The 16,630-nt window shown below is 44.9% G+C and overlaps 1 protein-coding gene across 4 annotated transcripts in view; it reads left to right on the top strand.

Annotated features, from left to right (window-relative positions):
• Nucleotides 1-16,630, top strand: part of Myocd (myocardin) — a 93,563-nt gene that overhangs the window by 37,235 nt on the left and 39,698 nt on the right. For 2 of the 4 annotated variants that reach the window (XM_059270919.1, XM_059270920.1), the window contains exons 3-6: nucleotides 3,476-3,519; nucleotides 8,396-8,451; nucleotides 9,773-9,848; nucleotides 14,159-14,320. In XM_059270919.1, coding sequence (XP_059126902.1) covers nucleotides 9,833-9,848; nucleotides 14,159-14,320 — 178 coding nt within the window. In that variant the 5' untranslated portion in view covers nucleotides 3,476-3,519; nucleotides 8,396-8,451; nucleotides 9,773-9,832. The remainder of the gene's footprint in view (nucleotides 1-3,475; nucleotides 3,520-8,395; nucleotides 8,452-9,772; nucleotides 9,849-14,158; nucleotides 14,321-16,630) is intronic. The other 2 variants (XM_059270918.1, XM_059270921.1) reach the window with 1 other exon arrangement.

Genomic DNA, 16,630 nt, shown 5'->3' with positions numbered 1-16,630 from the left:
GAAATAAGTGAAAAATGACAGGTCAAGACATCGATGACTCCAGGGATAGAGTTTAAGTCACGGCTCTCACGTCAGGTGTGGAAGCGAAGCATCTCTCCCCTTGGAGGAACAGAGTGGGGATGTAATGTTTTCTTGTCTGGAATGTTCAGGCCCAAGTCATGTAGATATCAACAAAACACTATTAAAGTGTTTACAGAGAATTTGTGGCTAGCCCATTGCATCATCAAGACAATTTAGGGCAGGGAAGTCCTGCAAAGAATGAATTATTTCACTTGAGACTCAGCCAAATGATAAAGGTTTAGCCACCTCCTCCCAACCAAAGTTTCTAGCAGCTCCTGCTGTGGGAAAGTGTGTGAGTGTCTGGCAGACCCTGTGGGATGGATTGGTTCTGCTCAGCTCTCTTCAGAAAGCCGGAGAAAGGACCAATCTCTTCCCCTGCTGGTGGGTGAGCCCAGAGTCCTCATAGGAGACTAAGCTGCCACACAGTATGCCAGGGCATGCCTAAAGGCAAATGATGGCAGAAGATCCAAGAGGCTCGGATTCTCCTGGATTTAGCCTCATTTAAACCATTTGATAGTTAACTGTGTACAGAATCCAGAGCCATGTACTGAGAGGCCCACAGTAATGATCAAGACGATTCCTGGGAGGAATTCAGAATACTCAGGGGAGCTGACAATAAGTCTACCTCAGTGAGGTCTCATTATCTGCCACAAGAAGACCTTCTTCCATCATTTCAATTTTTTTAAGAGAAAGAGGAAAGGAAAGGAGAGAAAATGGTAGAGCTGATGATCTACACCACTCCCTGGGCCACTCTTTTTCTCTCCTAAAAACCTCAAAGTCTCCTCACTACAGTGGTGTTTTTCTTCAGCAGAGGTTTGAAACACTCATAGTATCAAATCCTTACTTGTAGTTAAAATTCATGAAAATGAAGCTGAAGGTCTAGGAGAGTTTTCAAACATTCTAAAGACAATCCAGTACATTCCAGGTCCTTCTCTTTTTAACTTGCAAAAATTTAAGTATATATAAAATAAGATTATTGCGCCGGGCGGTGGTGGCACACGCCTTTAATCCCAGCACTCGGGAGGCAGAGCCAGGCGGATCTCTGTGAGTTCGAGGCCAGCCTGGGCTACCAAGTGAGTCCCAGGAAAGGCGCAAAGCTACACAGAGAAACCCTGTCTCGAAAAAAAAAAAAAAGATTATTGAAAAATCTTACTTTTCCCATGGTGTGGAATAACTGTAATTCTCTCTGTAATTCTCCTATAAATTGCCTACACATAAGACCAATGGCCACATTAGTGGCTTGTTCTAATTCGTCACATATACCTAGTTAAAGGTAAACTGCCACTCTTTGGCAGAATTTGCCTTATTTTATTTTATTTTGGGGGGAGGGGTTTGTTTTTTTACATTGGGTTGTCTCCAGAGCCTGGCCACTGCAGAAATGCCAGCCCTCTCTTCGTGTGATAGAGCTGAGGTCAGAACCTGTGATGTCCAGTGCCCACACAGACCCCCTTTCTACCCATGATGCTCGGGCCCCACATAGACCCTTTTTCTCAAATGTTTGAGAGAAATCGTTTTACATTTGTAAGAACTTAAAGCCATTGTGACAAAAATATTCAAGTAGCAAGGTGGGGTGTAGCTCATGGTAGAACACCCACTTCTCAGGCACAAAAGACCCTGGCTTTGATCCCGAGGACTGTAAAGACCGACTGGGAAAATGTGAAGGATGTTCCAATAGTCTCAATGAGATGTTTCACCCTGACCAACTATGAATGGCAAACTACTTGTTAGCCTCTGACAGATCTCACTTTTTCTCAAAGTGATGATGAAACTCTAAGTTTTCTCTTCTCTGACTCCAGTGAGCTGAGATGTGCCTTCCAGTTGACTAGTCCATCTAGTTCAACAGGGTTCAATTTCCTTTCTTCTTCATGGCCAAACATTGTGCAGGCTATGAGGTTGCTGCTAGGTAACAAACAGTCCACACCAGGAGCAACAATATTCACTTTTCAATGCCTCCAGTCACTTTAAAAGCATTCACGATGTCCTTGTCTGTATGAGTTTAGGGTGTTCCTTCTTCTGGTGCTTTGACTGAAATTAAATGCACCATCTTCTGACTAGAAATGAAGACAGATGTCTTCTTGTATTCTTAGGCCAATATAGAACCTTAGAACAACTTAAAGAAGAAAGTGTTCTTTGGACCTGAGTAGGAGGCTGAGCCATATCCTAAGATAGCTTTCACAGTGAGTTGTGAAGTTCATGTTTTCTAAACAGCCGTGAAATCTAAAAGCTTTATTGTTTCGACTTATCTCCCAGAGCTACGTATGATTTCCCAAATGGAACTGCCTGATTCTCCACTGAAGTTAGGATTTGAAAGAGTGTCTTCACCAGGCCTGCAGGCTCAAGATGCAAGACACAATGACAGACAGCACACTCTTGGGGCTTGAGACAAGAACCCCCTCTTCCCTTGGAAATGTGGAGGGAGGGTGTGTGCTGGTCATTGTTTTCAGACATTTCCTCCATATACTTCTTATCCCTGAGCATCACTCTCCCAGGCAGATGCATTTTTATTTTTAAATTTTATTATTCCTTTGATAGTTGCACTAAGTGTTTTGCTTATATTCACTTTCCATCCCCCAGCTCTTCCCAGACACACCCTGGATTCCCTACTCAACCAACTTTGTGTCATTTTATTTAAATCCATCAAGACCAACTTGTGATGCTCAAATATTCTTGGACGTGTAGGCTTCCAATGGAGCATCATCAACTTACCAGGGGGCTACACTCTTAGAGAAAACTCTCTCCTTCTCCCAGAAGCTAACCATTATCAGTTACTCCAGAGCTAGAGGTGGAGTGTCACACCCAACTCCCGTCTCTGTGCTAGGGTATGGCCTAGCTTGGGCTTGCTCCAGTCTTGAATTCAGAATCTTTGGCTCCATCTCATTCTGACCCCTTCCAAAGGCCTCGCATAAAAGATTCTCAGCCTCCTGGGCCAGATGCCTTAGAGTTGTGAGTATCTATGAAGAGTAAGGCTATATGTAGGGCATACACATGGGAATCAGACACAGTTTCTGAATCAAGGGACTTGCAGTCAATAGGAGTTAGCTCATTTAACTGTTTCTATTGATAACTTGGGAAAAGTACAGAGCCCTTCTTGAGAGTGAGTACTCAAGGGAGTTAGGGGAGGAACCTGAATGTTCCCTCCTTCTCTGCTGCTAAAGAGCACCTAATGAGAATAAGCTCAGGGAATACAGAGATACAGCTGTCTTCCTGGAATGGAAAAGAAGAGGAAAGAACTGGGATGGATTTTCGAGGACCTAGGGACCAGAAAGGTCACTGTGTGCCCACAGTTTCAGAGAAAGCGATGTCTGGCTGGAGTGGGATTCCTGGGCAGCTTGAGTTCAATGATCTGATCTATGTAAATGAATGTCAAGATACAAGGAGCTATCTGTGAATGGTGCTGCCTTTATTTGTTTTGCAGACTAATCCAAGCTACATCAGCCACATACTTACTGCAAAGCCTTGGTAAACCCCTGAACTCTGTGGCACTCCTGAATAGCCAGAAGAATGATGGGCCATCCCCGCACCCACTGCCCATGCAGCCTCACCCTAGTTCTGAGACATTCACAGGACAGAGTCTCTCTGCCTTTTCCCAGTGCACGAGCTGACTTGGCTTCTCCCCACAGCACCTACCACACACTGTTGGCTGCCTGAGCAGAACGCGGCATGAGAGGATTAATCTGTCTGCCTCTTCCTTTCTCCCTACCATCTCCCCCTTGGAGCTAGGAGACGGTACCCTGAACCTTTCATGCCAAGCTGGATCAATTGTGACTTCTCTCTTCTCTTTCATCTTTCCCTCAATTTTCCAGTTGCCTGTTTCTTCAGAAGTTGAAAAGCAGTCACTAGAGACACGCTTTGAATTTGTCTCTGTATCCATGAGGGGAGAAACTCCCAAGTATTTGCATGTGTTAGGTCAGACTCTATAAGTGTACACACCAGGTCTTAAATGCCACGAGCTACACTGGGCAAATACACTGTCTTTAAACCCCTAAGACTATAATTTGAGCACAGAATGAGCAAGTTATTATCAACTTCCCCTCAGAAAGAGAGAGAATAATTTCCAAGTTGCTATCACCTACATAAAGCCTGTATCCTGATTGCTCAAGGAGAAGTATTTGGTATCTGTTCTGCCTTTCAAAGCAAGGCAGGGTGAGCAAACACCATGAAGCCCATTTTATAAGTGGGAAGCCAAATGTGCAGAAAACCTACTGGATTAGTTCAAAGTTATATCAATAAGGAGAGGACTCAGCTAGACAGGCCCTAAATTCTTAGGTACCCAGGATGCCTTTAATCATACAGTGCCATGAGTCTCATGTCTGGGAATAATTGTGTCTCCCTCTTCACAGAGTACCTTGTAGAGGGCTGGAGATTGGCTCATTGATTAAGAGCACTGGCTGCTCTTGCAGAGGACCTGGGTTCAATTTCCAGTACCCACGTGGTAACACACAGCCATCTGTAACTCCAGTTCCAGGGGATCTGACACCTTTTTCTGGCCTCTGTGGGAAGCAGGCACACACATGGTACACAGACATACATGCCGGCAAAACACACAAACACACAAAGTTAAGATTTTAAAAAAACCTAATAAATATTCATTATCTACCCACGTGTCTATTTTCAACTAAGCAATGAGCTACAAATTTACTAGCAAAAGCTTTTTCACTGGAGCTAGCATTTTTAAACTACACTGCTATGACTCCAGGCAGCAAGGACCAAAGAGACAATGTCATTCACCTGAGCATCCTGTCTGGGAGCTGGAGACCAATCCTGACAGGTTCGGTCCAGTGCTTCTCCTTAGAACTCACTGTTTCTGTGAGACCCTCTGTAGGGGCGCACTGGCCTTACAAGCCCCACGGCTGTGGTTCTTAAACCTGGGTATCATCTGGAGCATTTGTTCAAAGTCAAATTCCTATGCTTCACCCCCAGAAACTCTGAGGCTGTGGTTCTGAGGTGGGGTTCAAGGGCTGGAACATCTAACAAGTTCCCAGTTGATGCTGGGAATTGCCAGTGCTGGGGCCTGCACTAAGAAACCGTCTGTGGCTCTTGGCATCTTTTTCTGTCTATATTCAGTGGAGTAGGATACAGTACCAGGAGTTCTCTCCGGGCCTGGTCTTGAGAGGTCCCTTAGAGGGGAGCCAGCACTGCAACATCCTGGTGAGCTACCACTCAACACCAAAGCCTGGCCCTATGCAAAAGAGCCCGCACACACCTCAGCCCTAAATGAGTTCTCTGCATCCAAGGCCTCTTTTCTTCGATGGATCCCACTGGGGGCCTGGAGTCAGTCAGAGTAGAGCAGAAAGGACCGCAGGAGGCCTGTTCTTATCTAGGCAAATGTTTATCCACACAGCTGACCCAAATTAGCTGGAGCTGTAGGGACAGAAATAGGAATAGCCTGCGACTGAACGCTGAGGCGAGAACATGAATTCCCCTGTGAGGAGCGATTAATCTTCCTCCAGGGGAACAAGTCAGATGTGTGGCTGACTGGATTTATAGCCGAATTCTAATTTGAAATCACATGGATTTACTTTTTTAATTTAGAAATCCAAATTCCTTTTCCATCTTAAATGTCAGTGTCCTTTAAATATGAAATTTTGCCATTTGATACTCCCTGGGCTGGCAGCAAAAGTGGTCCTTTGTGTATTTTTTTTTTTTAAAAAATCAACTGAGAGAGGCATTATGATTTTTGGAGGCCTGTGGGGGACAGGGCTAGAGCCCACATTCTCTGGAGTCACAGAGTAGGCAAACCTCAACCCCAGGGCCACTCTGCTGGGGAGTTTTCCACAATGTGACCTCAAGCTAGTGCCCCATAGCACACCCAACCCACACAGCAAGCCCTGAGGAGAGCATTGATTTGGTGAGGGCAACATGTAGACCTCTTCATGTTCTTACCAAGACCTCAATAAATGGACATAGCTTTCCACCCTTCGGTAAAAGGTTTCGGAAGACCTTTGTGCTCCTAACATCAGAGGACTAAAGAGTTTCAACCATTTCACAGGAAAAGGAGTGATACAGTAATGAAATGTGGTTTTTTAAATCCAATCCAGGGAACACAGTGTTTCTTAGAAAAGGGATAAGCTCTGCTAGTGAGACCTGAATAATTCAAGGATGCAGAATCAGTAAATTCCTCTCATGTCCAGTTAGAACCAGTTGTGTGGACCGGCAAGATGCTCAGTGGCTAAAGGCATTTGCTGCACGGATCTGAGAGGCTGAGTTCAATGCCCAGAATGCACATCATGGTGAAAAGAGAGAGCTAACCCCACAAAGTTGTCCTCTGTCTTCCATACATGCCCCTCGGCATAATGCCCCCACATACACATCATACATACAAATGCACACACAATACTAACAATGAATTTAAAAACAAACAAACAAACAAATTGTGTTTACAATGTGGGCAATAGCTAAAGAGTACAGTTCCCTTTGTGGAACTCCTCCAGGAAAACCATGTTGTTCTTCCTAACCACTTAAGGAAGATCAGTTCAGGATCAGTTCCTTTACTGGTGATGAAAGTAATTCGGCCATACTAACAGGTAATGCTTAATTCCATGGACACCAGGTGATGGGACAGAGGTAAAGGCATATTGCTGCAGAGCTCACACATTACAAGGGTCCAAGTAGATTCTGTGACATGGTAGCCTGGTGAGGGGAGAGTCACTCCAGACATTCCCAACATCAAGTTCCAGGGATCAGATATGAGAAAGGCAAGCCTCCTTCCCAAGGGCACCGAGATTCCTGTAGAGGAGAGTGCATGGGCCACAATAGCCCTCCACATTTGTTTCTCCGAATCACATGGCTGGGAAAAAGTAAGAAAGGAGGGCCCATTTTAAGACCAAAAGTGACCATCTCACAGAAGCTGGAAAATCTGCTTCCAGGCCGGTGTGAAATGTGATATTCAAGCTAAATATTCATCCTTTTTACTTGAAGAAAGAGCCTCTGTGGCTCCAGTCTAAGTGAGAACGGAGTGTGTCAACTGTATTGGGTACAAAGCAGCCATCTGGAACAATTTTGGCATGGCCTTTGGACCGAGGCATGGGAATTGATAGGGTATGCCCAAACAGCATCCTACGTAGAAAAATAATACGATCAAGCACCATAGTCCTGTTAGCATCATCTCCACCAGGTCAGTAGTAAAATCGTGTAGTTTTCAGGGCTAAAGTGCATGTAAGGGTAGACACACACAAAAAAACAAACACACGTATATACGCACACACACATGCATGCACGCACACTGACCTAGCCAGAAACCAATTCAAGATTTGAAAAATGACCTCCTTGTCTGTAGCATAAGAATGGACACTTGCTAGAATATTTGTAGAATCTTGATCATGTGTTTCATAAATGTATCCAGACTTACAACTAATTTTAAAAAAATGCAAGGCAATTCTGTACTTGGTTCAACCTCTTCCCTTACAGTGAAACATGATTGTCTGTGGCTTCTAGCTGAGGTTGTTCCCAGGAGGCCAGAAAGCCAATACAAAATACAGACAAGTGCAGAGAGATGTCCTGTACTTTTGCTACACTGAGTTTATGGAACCATAGTGAAGAGGTGCTCCGAGGAGAGATGGAAGGACCCAGAGAGAAGAGTGGAAGTACTGACTGGTATAGGCTGACTATTCCATGCTACTCTATGCCACTGGGCATGACTGCCTGGGGAGACCCATGTCGGCTGACAGAGAATAATTAGAAAACCACTCCTGGAAAAAGATGAGGGAATCAGGGGACCCAGGATCCAACTGTGTGCTCCAGGACAAGTCAATCCATTTCTATGGACCTCAGTTTCCCCACTTGGTTTAGGGTTGAGATTGGAGTTCACTGTCTCCATGGACCCTTCAAGCTCTCATATTCTGAATCTCAGTTTCTCACTGGACACCCTTGGCTGCCTGTTCTTGGTCAACCAGCCACATTCTATATCCAAAAAAGTCTCTTCCTCCAGGATGCCCCCATGTGTCCAAGACTACAACCATCCCCTAAGCTTTTAGAACTAAGGGCTTAGCGAAGTCAGTGAGGGTGTTAGTTGCCCCACTTAGCATCTCCCCCAAACCAATGTTATTCTAGCCCCCCTGTTTCCTCAGAAACTTGGCATGGCCTGCCTCCACCACTTCTCTTGTTGCAAAACCTGCCTCTGCTGCTCTTCCTGGTTCAGGCCTGAGTTCCGCCTTTCTCTGTCTCCTGTGGCTTCTGAGCAGCTGGCATCCTCCAGGCCTTCCTGCCTTCGTTGCTTGTAGCCTGGTAGAGGCCGTCACTTCCAGACTGTGCATAGCTCAGCAAGCACACGGCAACCCTGCGATACTGACCCTGCCCTCAGCCAGCCTCTGCTCACCTCTGTATCTTTCTGTTGCAGCGCTGAAAAGTCCAACTGAATTCCATGACCCAAGAAAAAATTTGGATAGTGACAAGGTAATTTTTGCAAACGGCCTTTGCTGAATATGGCTGATAGGGTGTAGAAATTGCATGCTCAAACTTTGGCTTACGTGGTGTGTAGGATTTCTACAACCAACTCCAAATGGCCACATTCCTGGCCTCACACCATATGGACTCTTGCTCCCAAAAAAGCAAAGGCAACTGTGAAAATGACATCTACCACGTAAGCTTTAAGAGTGATAGTTCTCAGCTGAAAAAAGGAACATTCTTAATCACTCGATGTTGGAGGACAGTCACCAAAGATATGCTAGACGTCCAAAGGTCAAGACACCTTTAAGAAGGGAAGTAAGGTTGGCCTTCCCACTGATTCATCTTTTCGGACAGTCATTCTTAGCAAAATCCGATTTTCCTAAGTGGGTTCAGTGGGAAGATGAAGGCTGTGAGTGGGGTTTATTTGGAGCCACCCAAAGAGTGGCATTCATTTGATTTTCTCATTTGGGGGACAGGGTTGTTTGGTTTGTTCTATTTTTTCATTGAAGGAAAAATTGACGTACTCATCAGGTACCTTCATCATAGATTTCTGCTCCTTGGTTATCAGCGATATAAATGCAATGGAGGAGCTGTCAGCACCTTCCATGACATGGGGACAGCAGGCTGGTGTCTCTGCTTGCCTGTTACAGCCTTGCAGCCTGTCTGTGAATAGACAGGAAGAGCAAGATTTTGCGATTCTTCCAAGTTGCCTGTGAGGAGCTGTGATTCTTAGCGCCACAGAGTAATGAGCAACAGATGTCATCAGCACTGGGGAGACCAGGGGCAGACCTAGAACAGGGAGAGGGAAGAACCGGAAGAAGGAGTCAGAGGCCTGCGAGCCTCAGTTGATTTGAGCCTAGCCTGCCATCCCTCCAGACGGCTCCTCCACGACAATGAGATGTGGCAAACCATCCTTCCCTCGGTGCCTGCCAAAGTCTGGGTCACAGGTTTCACACTTCACCATGTCAGAGACGACAGGCAAGGGCTGTATGGAATCCTATTGTAGTGCATATTTGTGCAAGGTTTTATCTCTGACCTTGGTCACTTTGGTGACTCTTAGGCAATAGGATCAATTATGGCAAAATGACTCCAGGTCAACTGCCATATGAATATCACTAGAATGTCTTTGTATTTATAGCCCTTAATTTGGGCCCAGGCTTTTTTTTTTTTTTTAACCTCTCTGCCCTTCTTTCCCATACTAAAATTCTAGGGGGAATATTTGTGTTTCTTTGCAAAAACATGGGAGAAGGGGTATTTTCCATTCACCACTCACAGAGAACTTTTCCCTTTTGAGAGAAATTGAGAGTTCTGTGCTTTTCTTCTACAGACTGAAGATTCCCTGAGGCGCAAGGGCAGAAACAGGTCTGATCGTGGCAGCCTGGTTAATATGCACATTCTCCAAGGTAAGGAAGGCTACATAAATCATAAACTAGGAGATGCCTGCCCAGCAGGGGGCCCTGTCTCTAGAGTTTCCTGTCTCTACTTGCTAAGTCTTTTTAAAGCCTCTCCAAAGATAAATTAATTAATAAAATAAAATAAAAATATTTTTAAACCATAGATAGATAGATAGATAGATAGATAGATAGATAGATAGATAGATAGATATAGATAGATATCTCCATCCCAGCCTTACATTAGGTCATTTTGAGCAGTTATCCACTCATTCTTAGCCACATAGAAGGCTTAGAAAGCCACACATTTGTTTCAGATTTGATTTCCTGTCTCACCTACTGTTGTTGGGTATTCGGTTTTTGGCTCTTTAGGGGGACCCACCACCCAGCTCCCAAAGAAATCACACGCAGAGGCTTATTCTTACTTATGAATGCCTGGCCTTAGCCTTGCTTGTTTCTAGCCAGCTTTCTTTAACTTAACTTATCCCGTCTACCTCTTGCCTCTGGGCTTTTCACATTCTCTTCTGTAAATCTCAATCTTACTCTGTGGCTTGCTGTGTAGCTGGGTGACTGGCCCCTGGAGTCCTCCTCCTTCTCTGCCTCCTACATAGTTCTCTCCTTTCCCAGATTTCTCCTTCTATATATTCTCTCTGCCTACCAGCCCTGCCTATCCTTTCTCCTGCCTTGCTATTGGCCAGTTCTTTATCAGACCATCAGGTGTTTTACACAGACACAGTAACACAACTTCACAGAGATAAACAAACGCAACATAAATAAAAGTAGCACACCTTAAAATGATATTATACTACAACCTACCCCACTCCTGACTCTTAGGCCAGGCAATTCCACAATTTCCCTGAGCACCTACAGAGTGTCCTTCTCAGTTCATGTGAGTGACCCATCTAGTGGTTGCCACAGTCACCAAGTAGCAATTTGATCCTGCCCTGTGGATGTCTTTATGTTCTAGTGCAACGGTTCTCAACCTGTGCGTTGCAACCCCTTTGGGAGGTCAAATGACCCTTTCACAGGGGTCCTCTAAGACTATCAGAAAACACAGATATTCACATAATGATTCATAACGGTAACAAAATTACAGTTATGAAGTAATAACAAAAATAAGTTTATGGTTGGGGGGGTCCCCACAACATGAGGGACTGTATTAAAGGGTTGCAGCATTAGGAAGGTTGAGAACCACTGCTCTAATGGGTGGGAAATAACCATCTCAGAAAAATCAGTGCTGATCCGTGAAGTTTTTCCCTGGGATGCTGCAACCATGTTGGGAAAGGGGAAACGAGGCAAACGCCTAGTTGCCACCTTAATCTGACACCTGAGCGGGGTCGCGGGGGGGGGGGGGGGGCTTTCCTGCAATGGGAAGGCTCAGACCACTGGTGCCCAGCCTCAGAGAGGCTCAGTTTCTACTTTGATATTTCCTGTGAACTATTTGATCAGGGAGAAAATGCTGCACTGATGATTGCAAGGGACTGGCTGACCTTGTCAGTGCAGAGATGAACAAGAGGTGGATGTCTGCCCTTAGAGAACCCTCCGAGGGTAACAGAGAAGGCAGACGTGAGAATTAGCATTCACCAACCAACACAAGAGAGAAAATACCTGGTGTTGTGAATGCATGGTGTGTGAATGCAGGGAGGAGGCCTCAGAAGGGAGACATCTGACTCAGAATAGACTGGGGACGGGAAGGGAAGGAGCTGGGATCCGAAGCATGGAGCAAGTTCAGGAAGAAGGAAGGGCATTTTAGGTGGAGGTGCAGCATGCATCCAGCACCCGTGTGCTCTCTCTAGAATGCAGATTTCCTTCCAACCCTGATGCAAGCTGTACAAGGTAGGAAAGGCCCTGAAACAGGGAGGAAGTTGTGAGTCTGTCCTCTCTGATCAGCCTCATCTCTGACTCTTCTGGCTTCCCGACATTTCTCCAACGTGGAGTAAGTGAGATGCTGTGGGACAGGCAGCAGACAGCACAGGATCTGGAGGGAAGGCTCTAAAGAATCCTAAGGGCTCTCAGGCACAAGTGATACAATTCTTACCTCCTTTACAGTGACACCTCTGAAGACCCTGGGACCTGCTGCTGTGTTAGCACAAAATTACAGCTATACAAACAGACCAAGAAAGGCCATTCAGTTGAGATACGGACTTTCAGTGGTCGAGTTAGCAAACGAAAATAGATATTGCATGTGTCAAGAATGCACGAGGTGCAGGCATCTGTACTTTGCTGGTAGGGTGCAACCGGGTCAGTGTTTCTACAGGGCACTTTGGCAGAGTTTATCAAACTCCTTGACCTTGCATCTAATCTTGAGCTTGCAAAGGTTTGCAAGCAAAAATGGTGTTTAGCAAGGAGTTAATTGGAGGGGAAAACATGGAAACTGATAAAATGTCCAACAATGGGGGGGTTCCCCAAGTAAATTTACTTGGGGATCCTGTGTCGCATTTAATTCCACAGAGCCACCACAGCAAGGGCTTCGAAGAGTAATGACTTAATAAGAAAAGGCTTAGAAGATGTTTAGTGAAAACAGCAGAAAGCAAAGCAGTATTTATAGACAAATTCTGGGAAGACCAACTAAACATGTAAATATGTGCATTTGCGGTCCAGTTCTGGGAAGAAATAGTATTGATCTAATAATAAGAACAGACAGCTCAGAAAGACTGGTATGGCAGGGCAAATCCCCTGCTCCTTTCACTTTCTCGTGCATAGCCTTGGCATTTGTGACGCCATGTGCACAGAGGTGCCGTGGTCTCGGCACTGTGGCACCTGCTTAACTTTCATCCCCAGCATGTTCCAAGAGTTCTTTCCCTCGTCACTGTCTTTGATATCAAGTTCTCCACCACAGCAGCCCTTGATTCTGTGACATGTCTCTTCCACGGTGGCTTCTAGTCTCCCCAATAGAAATTAAGAATTAGTTTCCTGAAGTACCAAAGACCCACTGAGATGTCAACGGCTCCTCTCTCCTGAGTTTCTCATTCAGGTGGGAACAGAAAATAGGGAAGAGATTGCAAAAGTGAGCACACTGTGCCCCAAGGGCAGAAAGGACCAGTGCCTGACTGAGATGTCCAGGAAATAACTGGATCCATTCATGGCAGGCTTGGAGGCTGAGGGGCTGTATGAGGAGAGGCTGAGAGCAGCGTGTGTTGGAAAGTGTCAAAGTGGAGTCCAGCCAGGACCTGGATAACCACATTCTTTCTTTTTTTAAGATTTATTTTAATTTTTTAATGACATGTGTCAGCAAGAGGAAGGAGAGTAATGTCGCACGAGAACACTCAGAGAAGCCAGAAGAGGGTGTCAGATCTCCTGGGGCTGGGGTTCTAAGCATTTGTGAGCCACCTGACCTAGGGGCTGGGAACTAAACTGGAGTTCTGAACTTCAAGAGCAGCCAGTGCTCTTAACTGTTGGATCATCCCGTCTGTTCTTCCGAGTGGAGCTTCTGGACAAGCATGATCGGCAAAATAAATTAGGAGATTTCTCTGCTGTGTAAGAAATGCGCAGTCAGACTCAAGACCCCAGGTCTGGATTAGAGGGTTGGGAGAGGTGTCTATAAACACCTCATCGTTTGAACTCGGCATGTTGAGATAGACCCTGAAAGCCTCTTACCTTACATTTCTCCACCACAAGTAACAGGTTGGCAGGATTTTTCTTCATAATTTTTTTTTCATGGAAATCACTCACAGCTCACCCTAAAGAGGACATTTAGGGTCAGCCATAAAGGTGAGAGTTTAGAACACTGTACTTGACCTTCCTCACCCTCCAAATGATGAGAAACTGCCTGTTGGATAAATTCAGTTGTTTTTTTTTTAATCCCTCTGTTTAATTAAAATATCAACTTCAAATGGTTTTTTTGCCTTTTACAATATATCTGAACATTTGACTCTCAGTCAGTATCACAATATTGACAAATCTAAAACCCCTAGAAAATTACAGCACCCCCCCCCCCCTGCCGCACCAACTATCACCAGGAGATGATGTTTACTGCAGTCCTGGCCTGTGCCAATCACTCTCAAAAGCCAGGAACCGAGGGTCAAGCAAGCCACATGGACCCCATGGACTGCTTGCTTACAAAATTGCCAAATTGCATTTTTTTAAAACAAATCCTCTCCAGGCGAGTTTCTCCAGCTTTCCTGTGCCTCTTCATTTGCCTTTATTTGGAAGTGTCTGCTCGCTGGTGCTAATCCCTGTGAAGTGATGATGCTCGCATTGAAAAATTATCAGGATGGTAGAGCATGGTGTGACAGTGTTGTGTAACCCCCAGCCAAAAAACCCCAAACCAAACAAAATGACATCAAATTCTAAAACGGATCCTGTCTGTTTCAATGTTGTAGCCTCCACGGCAGAAAGATCCATTCCAACTGCTCAGATGAAGCTGAAAAGGGCCCGCCTCGCAGATGACCTCAATGAAAAGATTGCTCTCCGCCCAGGGCCCTTGGAACTGGTGGAGAAGAACATACTGCCTATGGATTCTTCAGTAAAAGAGGCTATAAAAGGTAGTTGGGGCTGGGGAGGCATGCCTGTCCCACACTTGTGAACCCCAGAGCAGCCACAGCTCTGACAATCGAGGAACCCCATTCTGGTTCTGAGCAGCTCACTGGATGAGCCACGCCATGGGATTGGTCCCCAAGCGTATACCTCATACCCAGAGGTCCACTCTCTTCAGCTTCCTATGTTATAGAGGCAGAGGCAGGAGGGATGAGATGAGATCAGTCAGTAATGAAGTCTCACAGCCATGATCCCAGCACTTGAGAGGCTGAAACAGGAGGATTACCGTGATTTCAAGGTCAGCCTGAGCTCCATAGTCAGTTCTAGGCCAATCTGGCTTCAAGTGAGATCTTAAAAACCAAGTCAATCGATGAAGAGAGAGGTAGTGAGTGAACTAGTACAGTGGGAATAGCAGTTGGCTGCTGTGTACTAGGGTTGAGATAGGGATGATGACGATGGACAGGCTTTCACAAGCAAAATTCACGCTATGACATGTGTGAAACTGACCATTCTTATGTGATGTCTGAGGCCACTCAAGGAGATGATGCACTCACCAATTCCCTCAGAAACCACCTTACCTCATTTCATAGACCTTTAGACCGACCGACCTTAGATGGATCCAAACAGCCTGCAAGTACAGAGTTCAGCTAAGCTATGCTTTGAGTTGGGCCCTGGGTCAACAGGGGAGAGTGGAGTAGGGAGATGAACATTCCTATAGGCAAGGTGACTTTCTTCCTGTTAGACCCTCAGGCAGCTCCTGGAGGCACTTGAAAGGTACTATTTAACCAATAGATATTTAAATGTTTTAATATGTTACCAAAAGCACGTGTAAGGATATCTTATTCTAAACTACATTTATTGTGAGTTGCCCTTGAGTTGATTCATGTCTTGGTCTTACCCATCCATTCAGAGGTCATGTGGATGCTGCCTTTGGAATGTGTAACTATGGAGCTCCAGGAGAGTCACTGACTCCACTCCGAGTGCCCATTTGGACATCTCACTGTGGTTGTCTGTCCTTTTCACACCCAGTCTCCACATGGAGTGTCTTGTGCCTGTGAACTTGGCCTACAGTTCTCAGGAGTGCTCGCTTTCGTCACTGCTCTGATAGATGCTTCCTCAGACAGGAAGAAAATCTCGGGGAGAAAATGCCATTGAGCATCTCTCATCAGTTCTTGGAACATTCTATTCCATGACCATAAACTGTCACTTCTCTATTGTAGGCAAAAGATTTTTTAATCTGCACCTTTAGCGTATACTGACCTTACACCTGCCCTTGTGGTTACCCAACTGGTAGCCTTTTCTCTTTTCTTCCTCCTGCTTGTGTTTCTCCATGTACGTGCTACTTATACAAGAAAGAAAAATCTATCGTTAGGGTGGCAGACATTTTACCATTTTACATTGCCTTGTGCATCCTGAACTTGCACACAGTCCTTTCAAATTTCTCTGTCATCTGTTCATCTTTTTCTTCATAGTTTCTAAACTTGTTTTTATCGAAAATAGTTCCCAGCTTGCCTGGCAGTGGTGGCACATGCCTTTAATCCCCCAACCCTTGGGAGGCAGAAGCAGGTGGATCTCAGTGAGTTGGAGGCCAGCCTGGTCTAAAAGAAAGAAAGAAAAGGAAAATATTTCTGAGCTCAAGAATATAGACTTTTTTTCACTTAGATCACCATATACACACCTGCATTTTCACATTTGAAATCTGAGTGCCTCTGAAAATATTTCAGGACTTAGATTAAGAGGCACATGCAATTTTGCTTTGCCCAAAATTTTGTGGTGTGTTTTACAATTTGATTTCACGTTTATCTTCAAAAACTTCTTTACATTCGCCGGCTCTGTCTGTTGTTTCCTGGCTACTTACAGAGGTGTGTTGGAGATAAAACTTAGGAGTAGTTCTTTGTATGTTAAATTACTCCTTTCAAAATTTGTTTGAGAATACAACACATTTATAAGTTAATTTGCAGTGGATTCATATGTTTAAAGGATACAGATTCTTCTAAGTCAGAAACACAAGGTTCCTTTCCATTTACCCAAACCTTGTATTTCCCTCAACATGGTTTGTTGTTATAAGCCAGATCCTTTGGATCACTGTGACACTGGAAACATTAATTTTGCATATTTCTTTTTTTCTTAGCATCTTTGAAGATTTCCTTAAGAGTGCCAATAAGTTTCTCAGTTCACCCTGTTTAAGTTGAAATGTCTGTGTCTACAAATGAAACATGTTTCCTGCTCCACTTTGTATAATGACTGGTAGTTGAATACCTATATATTATATAATCAATGTCATCTTAGAACCATACATGCATAGTAGCATTTCAATA

The sequence above is a fragment of the Peromyscus eremicus genome, chromosome 8a, assembly GCF_949786415.1.
Source record: "Peromyscus eremicus chromosome 8a, PerEre_H2_v1, whole genome shotgun sequence".
NCBI lineage: Eukaryota > Metazoa > Chordata > Mammalia > Rodentia > Cricetidae > Peromyscus > Peromyscus eremicus.
The sequence above is the reverse complement of the archived record's forward strand: the minus strand, read 5'-3'. Positions and strand labels throughout refer to the sequence as shown.